Source organism: Zootoca vivipara, chromosome 7, assembly GCF_963506605.1.
Source record: "Zootoca vivipara chromosome 7, rZooViv1.1, whole genome shotgun sequence".
In the NCBI taxonomy this organism is placed as follows: Eukaryota; Metazoa; Chordata; class Lepidosauria; order Squamata; family Lacertidae; genus Zootoca; species Zootoca vivipara.
The window spans coordinates 13,026,378-13,040,855 of NC_083282.1; the positions used below are offsets into that span (position 1 = coordinate 13,026,378).

Sequence of the window (14,478 nt, forward strand, 5' to 3'; positions counted from 1 at the left end):
CGACAGGGTGGGAACCTTACACAATGACAAGTAGGGGAATGAAACATCATGCCTCACTCCGTTGTGCTGGTGTTGCAAGGGAGGTGTCTAATGAGCTTTCACTGTTATTTCTAATTCTCAGCTTCCCAAGGAAAGCTGAGAATTAGGAACATAGCTGCCAAGTTCTCCCTTTTTTTAAGGGAAATTCCCTTATGCTGAATAGGCTTCCTCGTGAGAAAAGGGAAAACTTGGCAGCTATGATTAGGAATCTGAGATGGTAGGCAGAGGTAACAACCCCACCAAACTACAGTTCCCATGATTCTTTGCAGGAAGCTATGGAAGTTGATGTGATATAAACCCAACGTGTTCATGGTGTAGAAGGAGCCTATATCTGAAACAGAGGTTGGAAGCTGAGGGACTAATTGGACATGGAACTAATTGTACCATTTGTAATCATGCCATTTTCCTTTTATAATGGCAGGCATTTAGCGGTGTATGGCTTACTATGTTGGACCTGATTGGTTGTATTGCAGGCATGCTGTAAATGAGGCAACAGCTGTCAACATCTATTTTTGCTTCATATTACTGGAAGCTAGCCTAGGGCTAGCTAAAAATCCCTCCCATGTTGCCTTGGGTTCTTCAAGGGTTTAGCATGTGAATTTTTTTTAAAAAAACCCAAATCATTACAAGTAAAAAGTGCATTTTTAGGGGGGGATTATAAAGCTAAAGAACAGTGTGAAGCATTCTATAGTCCAGCACAATTCCATTAAAACAAATTGGAACATTTTTAAGCAAAGACAGCAACTGTATATACATATAAAGATCCAGCATAGCACCTACAACTAAAAGTAGGATTGAAATGAAAGGGTTTTCAAGACCCAGTTAAAAACCGATGAAGAAACTGGTCAAAGGGAATTCTCCAAGCATGGGGCCACCACCTTGGTGTCCCTATCTCCAGGGAATGCCTGTCTAATCAATTTTGATGGCAGGCCTATGAGCATTATCTATCATCATCTATCTATTATCTATTATCTATCTATCTGTTGTTCTGGGAACAGTTCTAGAAAGCATAGATGCATCTTTTTGGCTACAAGAGTGAAATGTGTCTCCAATTTTAATTAACACACACAGTGCCCCTAGTATCCTTTTTTTTTTTAAAAAAAGAAACATATGTCTAAGTGTATGACCCCTGACAGAATCATGTCTTCACAATTACCTTATTGCTTTGCAAGCTCAAGATTAGCATGCTTACTATTGTCCTTCATACCCAAGGACATATAGGATTAGGTACTACTGCAAATATATGACATTTTATTGATTCCCCCCCCCCTGTGAGCATTTCCCCCCAAGTTGACCCAGTGCTGTTGTGCATTCACAAAAGACCTGTGACAGGAAAGGAGCAATTTTTCAGAAGGATGAGTGAAATGACTACATAATTGCAAGGCCCACATTTATCGAGGTTGGTTGCTGCTTTTGTTCCACTGCTTCATAGATCTACTTATCTATAATCTAACTTACGGTACCTACTTCAGTTTTTCCTGATCCTCCCAAACCATATACACATTTCAAAAGTAGGGTAAATCCTAGTATGTTTTCCAATCATCTCATTAACCTGAATTCAATAGGTTTTCACCACTGACCAGGACCATCAACTATGCATTAAATAAAATTAAAAAGTATTTTGTGTTTTTATGTTATAAAATGCCCTGTGATCTTCAGTTGAAGGGTGGTATATTATTATTATTATTATTGTTGTTGTTGTTGTTGTTGTTGTTGTTGTTATTATCTTCTTTATTTTACAGCAATCACTGGCAGAATAATAGGTGTGTTTTGGAAAATTATACTAAAGCAGATAAATAGAGAATGTCAATCTGAAAATGATGGTTTATTTATTGGTGTGTTAAATGTAATGGTTCTGCTGTCCTATTACCCACAGTTGAAAATCAACCAGAAAGAAAAAAGCAAGTGTTAACTGTGACAAACTGTGGAACAAACCATGCCAGTGAAGTGAGTTCCTTGTTTATGATTTTCATGGGTTTTAACCAAAAAAAGGCAACATATTAAATTCAAAAGTTGCATAATTATCAGCTTGTGGGAGGGGGTATCACTGCACCCAAATGTGTTTTAAACACGTAAAATGTTTTCTCCCTAGCCTCTGCCATGTCACACTTCGTTTGCTCTCTTATAATCAAGGGGGATGTTGTTCATTCTCTTTTCAGCAACACAGCCTCTTCCACGGTACAACTTTCACAATCTGACCGGGCCAACTAAAACAAATTATGAGAAAATAAAATGGCGAAGTTGGTCATAAATAGGCCAAAACTCTCATTGAACGGCACAATGAACAGCGCAATAGCGACTTTATTTTGATAGGAGCAATTAAGACCAACATTTTGAGCTGTTCCACTCAGATCCTAGATGACCCTTTGGCCTGACTCAGAGAGCATTTCTTATGCACTTAGGATGAAATCAGAGATGACCACACCACACTCCCTCAATTGGTGCTCATCCTTTCTAAAAACCCCAGACTTCTTCATTGCCAAAACATCAAATGTCATTATTTCCTTCCTCATTATTTGCCCATCTGTCTTTGTCCACCATGAAGAGAAACTGGGGGAGACCCCTCCCCAAAGACAGTTGTCATTGTCTTTTCCTTCCATTGCTTTTTGAAAGGACATGTGCTCCCATATAGCACTTCCACAGCAAATCACCAGTTCGTTTTTCTTTACTCTCACTCTGACAGCCATTAATTATGCAACAAGGATATTCACTTTAAGCCCTAACTTTTATTGGACTTGTCCGTATCATAGGTTTTGCACGTTAATTTTAAACTTAAGTAAAATGTCTGCTTCTTTCCCCTTTTGTCATATTAATTCACTGTACTAGATGCAGCACTTCACTTGGCAGGCAAAGGGATCTGGGGATTTCCATGGATCTTACCATTCCACCAGCACCCCAATAGACAGCGCCTTTCCCACCATCACTACGCCAGGAGTATGGAGGAAACCCAGTTCATGTCAGGAAGTTTGGAGAGCATAGGCGAGCTGTGGGCGCTCCTGCAAATATGTGATGCATTAAGGGACGCGGGCGGCGCTGTGGTCTAAACCACTGAGCCTCTTGGGCTTGCCGATCAGAAGGCTGGCAGTTCAAATCCCTATGACAGGGTCAGCTCCCATTGCTCTGTCCCAGCCCCAGGCAATTTAGCAGTTCAAAAGCATGCCAGTGCAAGTAGATAAATAGGTACTGCTGTGGCGGGAAGGTAAACAGCATTTCCATGCACTCTGGTTTCTTCACGGTGTTCCGTTGTGCCAGAACCGGTTTGGTCATGCTGGCCACATATCCTGGAAAGCTGTCTGTGGACAAACAGCGGCTCCCTTGGCCTGAAAGCGAGATGAGCACTGCAGCCCAATAGTCACCTTTGACTGGACTTAACTGTCCAGGGATCCTTTGCCTTTACCTTTTACCTTAGTAGTGTACTCCACTAGAAACACCTACATGTATCAATGCACAGGGTCTTTTTTATTTTTGTAAATGTGTTCAACATATCTGCATATGTTAATGAAACATATTGCTCCATCTCTCCATCAAGGTGAGCCAACAACAAATTTTAGATGCAGAAAATTCTGGGGCACAATGGACTACAATCAGCTCAGTCCATCTCTTGTGCTTGTTTAGGAGAAAAGGCACAGGGGTATGAGGAAAAATGTCCTGTCCTATCAGATCTCTTGCAGGACAGAAGCTCACCCTCTCTTCCCTCCTTCCACCTCATGAAATAAGACACAGCCTGTGCACACATGAGCACAGAGGGCAGGGGAAGGCATACTTTCTGCATTAGAAGAGATTTCAGAGATCTCCCTGCTCCAAAATGTCCCTGTATACCAGCTGTTCAGTGTCACTGGTCCCTGAAGCCAGCCCTTTAGAGCACCCTATCCACTCTGAGTCTCGTGAGAAGACACTTGCACTTGATGACACTTGATGTCAATTATTCCGCAGGGTGGTCCACCCTTTCTTGGGTGTCTGCATTTTCTTGACATCGGTGGAATTGTGGTTTTTGGATTTTTTTTGGTGGTGTTTTGCCATTGTTGTAAGCTCCTTTGATCTCAAACATTGCTGTTGGGAAAGCGGCATGCAAATATGTTCAAAAACCAAAATGAAGTCAGCAAGCTAAAGGACCACTTGAGTAGAAGGTCCTCTCAGTCTACTTCTGGTAAGGTCCATGGTCAGAACTGCCACATTCCACTTGCTTCTGTGTTGGCAGCTTGGAAGGTAGGTTTGGTCCAGAGGTTTGTTGTTTCCTAGGGCAGCTTCCAAGGCTTATGCACTAGTAGAGGTCCTACTACTAACCCCTGGGGTTTTCTGGCTTTGCTCCAACTCCTCCTTGATGTTGTTGCATGTCCTCTTTCCCCCTTCAAGCAAACAAGGAGCAAGAGGAGCAAGGAAAAGAAGCAGTTGCCTCTGCATGCTTTGCCTTCCCTCTTCAGGGCAGGTGTGGATAACCTTTGACCCTCCCCCCAGATGTTGCTGAAAAACAACTCTGATCAGCCTCAGCAAGCATGCACAGGAAGCTGTAGTTCAGCAACATCTGGAAGGAGAAATGTTCCTCACTCCTGACTCTAGGAAGTGCCCGGCATGGGGCCTAGAGGGAGAAGCAAGCGAATAGGCAGCAGCAATAATGGCACATTTAGGGAGCAGGGCCCAATGAAAGTATCTTCCCCATGCCTTCCAAAACATGGAACGAGCTTCTTCTTTGGCGATCACTTGTAGCCAAGTAAGATTGTTTCCCATAAACATGCTTTTAACAGTGAGTCCGTAAGTGACTATGGAGGCCAATTCTGGATAGACACGTCCTTCCACAGTGGGAACATAGGTTTCCGGGCCGGAATTGATCATGGTGAGGGTTTGCCAAGAGTGCCTTCCTCTTAGCATGTTTCTCCCTTTCATACTGAGTTCGAGCATCTTCAAAGCCCATGCCACCTTTGGTAAAGGCTGTTCTACAAGTGGCGCACTCGCAGGCCAGTTTGTTTTCCAGTTGTCAGTGTTTATACTACATTTTTTTAAAGATTTGCTCTGAGAGAGTCTTTAAACTCCTTTTGTTGACCACCAGCATTACACTTTTCATTTTTGCGTTCGGAATAGAGTAGTTGCTTTGGAAGACGATAATCAGGCATCTGCACAACATGACCAGTCCAACGAAGTTGATGTTGAAGAATCATTGCTTCGACACTGGTGATCTTTGCTTCTTCTAGTACACTGGCATTAGTTTGCCTGTCTTCCCAAGTGATGTATAAATTTTTTGGGAGACACCGTTGGTGGAAGTTGCAGCACAGTCCCCATGGTACCCTACACAGAGATTATCTTCATGTAAGAACGTCATACCTGAAGCACATCCCTTGGTTCTAACAGAACAGTGTGATTCCCTTAGCTCCTTGATCTGCCATCTATCTTCCAGGATTAATAAACACTGTTCTCTACGGAGCTGCCTACTTAAAAATAGATGGCTGAACTATTGTAGAAGGCACTGAAATAGATTAACAGCTCCTCCTTCGACACACTGCATAGTCAAAGACTTATGCAATGAATGTGTTGGGGTTGTCAGTGGGATAACGAATAACTCCTCAGATTCTCAGGGAGAGAGGGAGAGAGAAAGAGAGTCTATGCTTTTGCTCTGGTGGTGCATACATCAAAGCCCAAGGGGGGTGCTTCTTTGGAAGCAAAAAGCACTTAAAATTATTAACTAGTTTGGAAAAGATCTTATTCTGCCCTGACAAGTTCTTAGATTTAGATAAATATGACCCGAGCAGAGAATATATTGAGCTAATTGGATTCTTTGTGCTCTCTCACAGATGGGGGAAGACAGCTTTTCCTGACACAAGCAGGAAACTAAACCGGGGGAAGGGGGGGGGAGAGGACGGAATCCTATTACTGCTTTTAACAAATGCTTAATCAAAATCTTGTTGGGAACCAAAACTGTGAAGCAAACCATTTTTAAAAACAGTACGAAATTGAGAAATAGCCCATTTATCAACCCAGTGTTAGCGTGATAACCTTTCTGATAGCTCTAGTCATCACTAGCAAAATGATCGTAGAAATTAATAGCTGGCCCATTCAATGACAAGAAGGTTTCTGGAGAGTCTCTACTGGAAGAAAAATCAGAGATACCTCTCCTGCGACTTTCTTATTGTTCACCCAATTGCATGCTTTATTACTCCTCTCTTCCGGATTAACAATCTAGGGACCTATATTAAATTACACCCTCCATCGCATGTGGCTATCTGCACAGGAAGCTGATTTTGCTGTTCAATATGTGTAGTTCAATATTGAAAGCTAACCTTACTTATATTGCTGGGCCAACACAATAGCTGTGAATCAGGATGCATACTGCATAAAGACTATCCACAGATTACATAGGCAAAAGATCACAATGCTATTTTCAAGGGTAGATGTTGTTTTCACAGGTCAGCCCCTAGGGAAACAATGGCATGGATGGATTCTGTGGATACGCTTCTGGCTAATAAAGGTAAGATGAATCTGAATGAAAGTAGTAATATCATGGTTCAACTTCTATTTACCTTACTGTTCCTCCAACGTGTCTCCTATTCCAGCTCCTATACTCCTATACAGGGTAAGGCAAGGACAGGGTGGCACTATGGTGTAAACCACTGAGCCTCTTGGGCTTGCCAATCAGAAGGTTGGGGTTCAAATCCCCGCACCGCAACGGAGTGAGTTCCCATTGCTCTGTCCCATCTCCTGTCAATCTAGCAGTTCGAAAGCACACCAGTGTAAGTAGATAAATAGGTACCGCTGTGGTGGGAAGGTAAACAGCATTTCCATGCGCTCTGGTTTCCATCATGGTGTTCCATTGCACCAGAAGTGGATTAACTATGCTGGCCACATGACCCGTAAAGTTGTCTGTGCACAAACGCCGGCTCCCTTGACCTGAAGCGAGATGAGCACCGCACCCCATAGTCACCTTTGACTGGAGTTAACTGTCCAGGACTCATTTACCTTAGCTTTACTTTACAGGGTGAGGCAACTGATCCATAAACATTTCATTAAAGAGGAGCAGGTGGACCAGCAGAATTTCCTCATTGGTCAAATTTCATGAACAAATAACTGTTTGTAACTTGATACACTGATAACAATAGGGCAAGGTTTTTGCCACTGAAAAGTGCTCCCAGAGGCAGATTTAGGGCAGCATAACTGGGTGGCATTTCGAGGGGGGCCCTGTAGGGCACCTGTACTGTGATGTGGTGACAGAATGGAATGCGAGAGGCGGGGGGGCACCAAATGTTGCCCTTGCTGAAGTTTGAAAGACCAAAGTCCGCCCCTGGCGCCTCTTGAAAAAACAGGTTTCATTCCCAAAATAAAAAGCCATTGCAGATGGATTTGCAGGTCTTTGCAGACTGCATTACCCTGCAGTCTGTCTACCAGAAAACACATTAGAACAGATGTAGGCAGTCCCAGCAATGAGGTGTATCTGCAACTGCCCAGTGATGTTGTGGCTATAGCAACATCATAACGGCCCCTTCTTTCTTCATTCATTTGTGGCATATGCACAGAGGACAACCTAGTTTGGGGGATGAGGAGTTCAAATATGTACATTTTCCCCAAAAAATATGTATTCATGCCTCGCCTCCCCTAATGGATGCAAAACCGAGAATCACTGTAGAATCACTGTAAATTGAAAGCAATGTGTTGAGGACAATCTTGAGCAATTCCAGATATTATTATTATTATTATTATTATTATTATTATTATTATTATTATACCCCACCCAACTGGCTGGGTTTCCCCAGCCACTCTGGGCGGCTTCCAACAGAACATCAAAATACAGCAATCCATTATACATTAAAAGCTTCCCTAAACAGGGCTGCCTTCAGATGTCTTCTAAAAGTCTGGTAGTTGTTTTTCTCTTTGACATCTGGTGGGAGGGTGTTCCACAGGGCGGGTGCCACTACCGAGAAGGCCCTCTGCCTGGTCCCCTGTAACTTGGCTTCTCGCAGCGAGGGAACTGCCAGAAGACCCTCAACACTGGACCTCAGTGTCCAGGCAGAACTACGGGGATGGAGACGCTCCTTCAGGTATACTGGACCGAGGCCATTTGGGGCTTTAAAGGTCAGCACCAACACTTTGAATTGTGCTCGGAAATGTACTGGGAGCCAGTGTAGGTCTTTCAAGACCAGTGTTATGTTGTCTAGATAATACCTATCATTTGGGCACTTTGGGGTTTTTTTTCCAGCTACAACTAACTCAGCTACTGCTTAAGAGGCTGGAGAGTGTCATGCTTCGTGGACATCTGAAAAAACCCCTTCAGGATAAATGTCCAAAGCAACACTAACTTATTGTTCTTTATCACTGACCATGACACATAAGAAACAAGCGGCCACATTGTAGCATGTTCTGATCCAGGCATCCTGCTTACACCATCAGGTTTTAAGACCCAAATCTCCCCAAATCAAACTGTACTAAAGGAGGGTCTAGGAATGCATGAAACTACTTGACCAAAAGCCAGTAGAACTATTTCTGTTTACTTCAGTGGGGTTTCCGTGACCGGATTTCTTCCTACCCGACTTCTTGTTCCACAGTTGTGTTTTCTCATTTCTGTAGATGGCTTGGATGCATTCAGGACTTTCCTGAAGTCAGAATTCAGCGAGGAAAACATTGAATTCTGGCTGGCCTGTGAGGACTTCAAGAAAACAAAGTCAGCAGCTAAAATTGCCTCGAAAGCCAAAAAGATTTATTCAGAGTTTATCCAAACCGACGCCCCAAAAGAGGTAACCCATTCATGTGTACTCTGAAAGAATGGTATCAATGGCATGATTCAAATGTAGGTTTCTTTATTGGTTTGTGAGTTGGGTATATTCACTTGGCCTTCATAATAATATAATAATAATCAACCTTTATTGGCATCAAACAAACACGCAAACTAAATAATAACAGATTAAAACTGTCACTGTGGCAAACGCTGTGTTAAGAGAGAGAAGGATGTATTCCGCTATCCGCTTTCACGACATTGGGGCTTCTAATAATTCAGACGACTGCAGAATATAATGATGAGAAAATAGCAAATGAAGATAATGAACCACCGTCTTGGTGAGCACCTGGTCCTTCCCCAACAATAGGAATTGTAAGATTTCCCGCTCTGGTCTCCTTCTGGGGATGCAGAGCCGGTCCAGGAATTGTTGACGAAGGTCGTCGTAAAGTTTACAATGAACAACCATATGTAGAAGGCTTTCCACCTGGGGGTTCGATGGATTTGCGTTGAACCTGGCCAACGAAAATGCCCTTCTTTCTTGAGGGTTCAGTAGAAAGTCGAGATAATTAGGTTTTGTTTCATGTGCCCACGGGAGGTGGAAAAGAAGGGGGGAACATGTTTTGCCTGCTGCCGCTATAAGTTCCTGGCCTTCATATGCATCAGGATACTGTTGGGCAGAGGGACCAAACCAATGTTTCTGAAAATTCTAGTTAGTGCCGAAATACATAGGGACTAGGGGCTCCCGGGGCTACCTATTCATTGCTCTTCCACTGTGAGGAATTGCAACTGACTTGCTACACTTTGGGAGTCAAGGGGGCATATTTGCCATCCCTCATGGTACAGTTTGAAAATGTTAGACTCTGAATGTCCCAGTCTTGCTTCCCTCTTTAGGTCCCAATGTATATTACTTCACTTTCTTCACCTGCATTTCTGAGGGGCTTGTGTTCATTCTGCCAAGTGGGGCGCTGAATTTGTGCCCCAACAGCACCGCCAAGTGTGCAATCCCTGGGCTGAGGGTTTCCTCTAGGGACCAGGAGCCAGAATTAGGCTCCAGCCTTCCATCTGTCTATCCTAATCTAGGAAGATCTGTTCCATTTCACTTCAAGTTGAATGTGCCTTTAAAACACTGCAATAACTTTTGTGACTTGGAAAATGCCCAGGTACACTGCTCAGTGCTGACAAGTGTTAATGGTTGATTTCTCTAAGCGGAGTCCTTTTGATTTGATGAAAGCTAAAACTTGTCCTTTAGAATCCTCCTGTCACACCATGCCATTTGATCATTACATACAAAAACATTTTTAAGCTAATTGGCTGGTTAATTACTCCTGTGATATGCGTTCCCTCACTTTTACATTGATGCATCTGCTTTTGATAGAGACCGTGACTTTAGCTACTGACGCCGTCTTAGCTTTTGAGAAGATAATTTGGGGGGTTCCTTTTAAATACTTCTTAATACACCCAAGAGATTGAGTTGCAGGCCTAACTTTGGTAAAGAGGATACAATGGGAGGATAGGACAAGTGAGTACAAGATCAAGGCACTCTTTAAAAAAGAAAATACAAATACAAAAGGATGAACTATTATCTACTTCTGGCTTAGAATCGCTTTGCTAGATCGAAGCAAAGGTTGATCGAATCCAGAATTCTGGGTCCAAGATAAAACTCCAAGATTCATTCAGAATCTCAAAAAGCAAGAACTTTCTGGGGGACCCAGATCCATTGCCCAGTCCTGCTCAGAGAACATCTTTAGAAGTCAATGAACAGGACTGAATTCATGGATTTTGTAGGGTCCAGCAAAGCAATTCTAATATTTAAATGAGCACACTGACAGCCACCAGGGCAGCAAAGAGAAGACTGGAGTCACTGGAATAAATTGTTACCACAGTCTGAATTAAGTGTGTGAGAGGGGGGGGGGTTGTGAGCATATAGAAAAATACACATGGAACGTGGTGCTTTCTAGATGAATTTTATCATACTTACGCACAGCTGGTTAGCTTAAGAAAGATTTGTGCTTAATTTGAAGCAGGAAACACCTTCTTAAATGACTGGTGCTGTATGACCACTTTTATACACATCCTTTCATGCCATAAATGTAACTGCAGTGTATCTCCTTTGTAGGCTGCTTGGGTAATGGAACAATCTCCAGGTCATGTGGGAGAAACGCATGATGAGGTTGTTCCCCCTGGGTTCAGAAACTGGGGCAATGAGGTGCAAGAGGAGCTTCAGCATAGGCATGGCTGCCAGGAGCAGGAGTCAGGAGCAAGTTGGCAATAAATCACATGGTGTCAGTGAAGTTAGCTTTTTATTCAAGGAAACATAGTCAGCTCAGGAGGCCAGATCTAGCAAGCACAGCAACTCGTCTGGTAGATTTTGCCCCTATGAGTCAGTTGTGGGGACTGAAGGTCCCCACCTTCCCACAGTACCCTAAGGACTCAAAATAGAGGGCAGATGGGCACTTAGACTAACCCTATCCCTATCCCTATCCCTATCCCTATCCCTATCCCTATCCCTATCCCTATCCCTATCCCTATCCCTATCCCTATCCCTCCGGTCTTTCCCTTGTAACCTGAGACTATGACACCTTGTCTGTCTTTGATCCACACCCTTTTCATACCTCTTCTGGCTCTGGGACACCAGAGTGGCAGGGGGAACTGGTCACAGCAGGAGGAGGAGACCCCTTGGCTTCATCAGCAGCCTGCCTCATCTCTGCTTCTTGGCTCCCCTCCTCTTTTGCCTCTGCTTTTGCCTCTGATTCTGAACTGCTCTCTGCCACACGCTCTTCCTCTTCACTAAGCCCTGTTACCTCTTCAGCTTTTGACACTGCCTCCTCCCAGTCTGCTCCTTCTTCTCCCTCCAAAGACACATTGTTGCCCCACCACCAATCCCCTGGCTCCCTCAGCTGGTGCCTCCTACCACTCATCAACATCCAGTCATCAGAAGGTCGGCGGTTCGAATCTCCGCGACGGGGTGAGCTCCCATTGCTCGGTTCCTGCTCCTGCCAACCTAGCAGTTCGAAAGCACATCAAAGTGCAAGTAGATAAATAAGTACCGCTCCGGCGGGACAGTAAATGGCATTCCCATGCACTGCTCTGGTTCGCCAGAAGCGGCTTAGTCATGCTGGCCACATGACCTGGAAGCTGTACGCTGGCTCCCTTGGCCAATAAAGCGAGATGAAAGCCACAACCCCAGAGTCGTCCGTGACTGGACCTAATGGTCTGGGGTCCCTTTACCTTTACCTTTCCTCGGGACCTCCCATGTTGCAAAGGTAACACTAGTATTGTTTAATTTTTATAAATTTTAATATTCATAAGGGCCTTCTGTAAGTAGGAGGCCTTAGATCAAGAGTGGGGGAATGTGCAGCCCTCCAGATGTTGTCATATTACAACTCTTATTACTTCTGAGCGCTGACCGTATACAGTAGAGGCAGAGGCTGATGGGAGTTCTGCTGAACAACAGAATTCTCTTCGGCAAAAAGGATAGCTGCCATTTTGTGGAATGTAGCCAGAATAAAGAGAGAGTGTTAAAAAAAAATTGTGGTGCCTGGGGGGTATATGCACTGAAAACCTATTCATAAATAAAAGAGAGGCTTACTTTTTTTGCACTGTGAAAAGTCTGGTGATGTTATTTCTCATTATGCACATAGAAAATCTGAAGCACTTTTTTCATTATTAAACAATAAATGGTAGCATTGCTTTCAGTGTAGGAAACCAAATTAAAATTAGTGTTCAGTATTCAAGATAATGAAAACATGACCTTCCTGCTGCTTTGCATCAAACACTGTATTTTGGGAAGCAATTCAAATAGTGTTTGTTTCTGGCTCCCTTACATCATTTCTGATCTCCAGAAAAACAAACAATTTATGCCACTCTATTCCCTGCAGATAAACATCGACTTCAATACCAGAGACCACATCACCCAAACTATTTCTGAACCGACTCTCCAGTGTTTTGATGATGCTCAGAGTTTAATCTACAGTCTTATGGCCAAGGACTCTTTCCCCCGGTTTCTCAAGTCAGAAGCTTATAGGGAACTCACAAAAAAGCAACAGAATGGGAACCAGAAGAGGTGGCTGCCATTTTTGTAAAGGTCAAGCTCAGAACACAATCTCCAGATAGAACACAATGGTCAGATAGTGTTGCAATCAGGTAGGTGCCTCACTGGTAGTTCAGCTTGCATGTTGAAAGAGCAATTGTCACAATGACTAATTTCTAATTTCTAATTTCTAATTCTGATACAAAATAGTTAAGACAGCTTCACCATTTAGCCAAGCACCTTAGTTCACCAGGAGTCTCATTTCATTAATCCTAAAGCCCACTTTGTACAAGGCTCCAGCAAGTGGCATATAAATGTGGCATGAACAATGTCAAGATTCGTGTCTCTCCCTACAACCAGAGTTTATGCTATAGCCATAGCCACCACTTACACAATCCATCTACCATGAAAAACTGTGCTTGCATCACAAGAGTGAGGCCTACACATGTAAGCTGTGCTGCACATAGGGCTCAGATCACATTTTCTACATTCAGGGAGGGATAATATCAAGGCCACTAATTTACCATCCTTGGGTAAGTTAGTTCAAGTGCATAAGATGGGCCACTGCCAGGCATCCCTGAATGATCAAACCTATCTTTCTCAGTATGGCTTTCAAGTTGGTTTGGTGTAGCCTTGTTCACACTGGCAGTGAATCTGCTAATTCTCCTGTCTCTCTCTGTGACCTTACAGCTGACCAAGGTAACCGTGTATCCAATGTGGGTTGGAGGCAGTGTGTTGCAATTGTTCTGTTCCTACCCCTCAGATATAGGCATCAGAGCAAATGTCAGGAAGCCATTGCTCCTTTTGTGGGATTGACCTGATAAGGTTCTGCGAGGTCCATTTTGTCTCCCCATTTTATTCATCAGCTACAGGAAGCTGGTGGGTACAGTCTTCTAGGATATTTGGTGCCATCATGATCCTGATGACGACAACCAACTCTCCCTCTTCTTCCTCTTTTCCTCTGACCCAGTTCTAGCAGGGGATTCACTTTAACAGTGTGAGCAAACTGAAGCTCAGTACATACAATATGTTGATGGTGGGAGGTACTGCAAATCAGGTGTCATGCCTATTCTGGAAGAACTACTTGCACAAACTGAGGACACAGTTAGTTTAAGCCACAATAGCAAGGTCAGGGCCGTCTTAACCATAGGCACCAGGGGTGTGGGGCGCCGGGCTCTCAGGGGTGCCAGGCCGGGAGTCCGGGGCCTGAGAGTTGAGTCTGGGGAAGAGCCCACCCGTCGGTCGGAGTGCCACGGCGGGCTCTTCTGCTGTGGGCAGCTCTGTGCCACAAGTTCAGGGGTGACCAAGTCAGCGAGACGCTGAGGCGGCCAGCCGGCTCCTCCCTCCTGCGCACCTGGGACTGGGCAACCGGGGGGGGGGCAGGGCGGATATTTGCACCCCAGAACCGCATATGCTTAAGACAGCTCTGGGCCAGGTTGCAACAACTGCCAGTAGTATATTTTTCCAGCTTCACCGGGTTTGACAACTGCTGTTTCCTGAGACACAGACCTAGCCACTGTCATACCTGCTTTGTCATATATATAGCCTTGAGAGGACTGTTGTAGCAGACTGTGCACTAAAGTGCCTTGAAGACAGCTCAAAAAATCTCAGAATTCAGTGGCACAGCTGTTAACTGTTACCTGTTGATGGAACCACATTATGGGCATTGTACAGCGAGTTTCACTTGCTTCGGATTAATTTCTTGCAAGAAAAT

The 14,478-nt window shown here is 44.0% G+C and overlaps 1 protein-coding gene across 1 annotated transcript; it reads left to right on the forward strand.

Moving 5' to 3' along the window:
- Positions 1-1,975: 1,975 nt before the first annotated feature.
- On the forward strand, positions 1,976-12,816 carry RGS21 (regulator of G protein signaling 21). Its single transcript, XM_035123090.2, has 4 exons — positions 1,976-1,986; positions 6,420-6,496; positions 8,587-8,753; positions 12,613-12,816. Exons 1-4 carry the CDS (start codon positions 1,976-1,978, stop codon positions 12,814-12,816), a joined length of 459 nt encoding a protein of 152 aa, XP_034978981.1.
- The last annotated feature ends 1,662 nt before the right edge of the window (positions 12,817-14,478 follow it).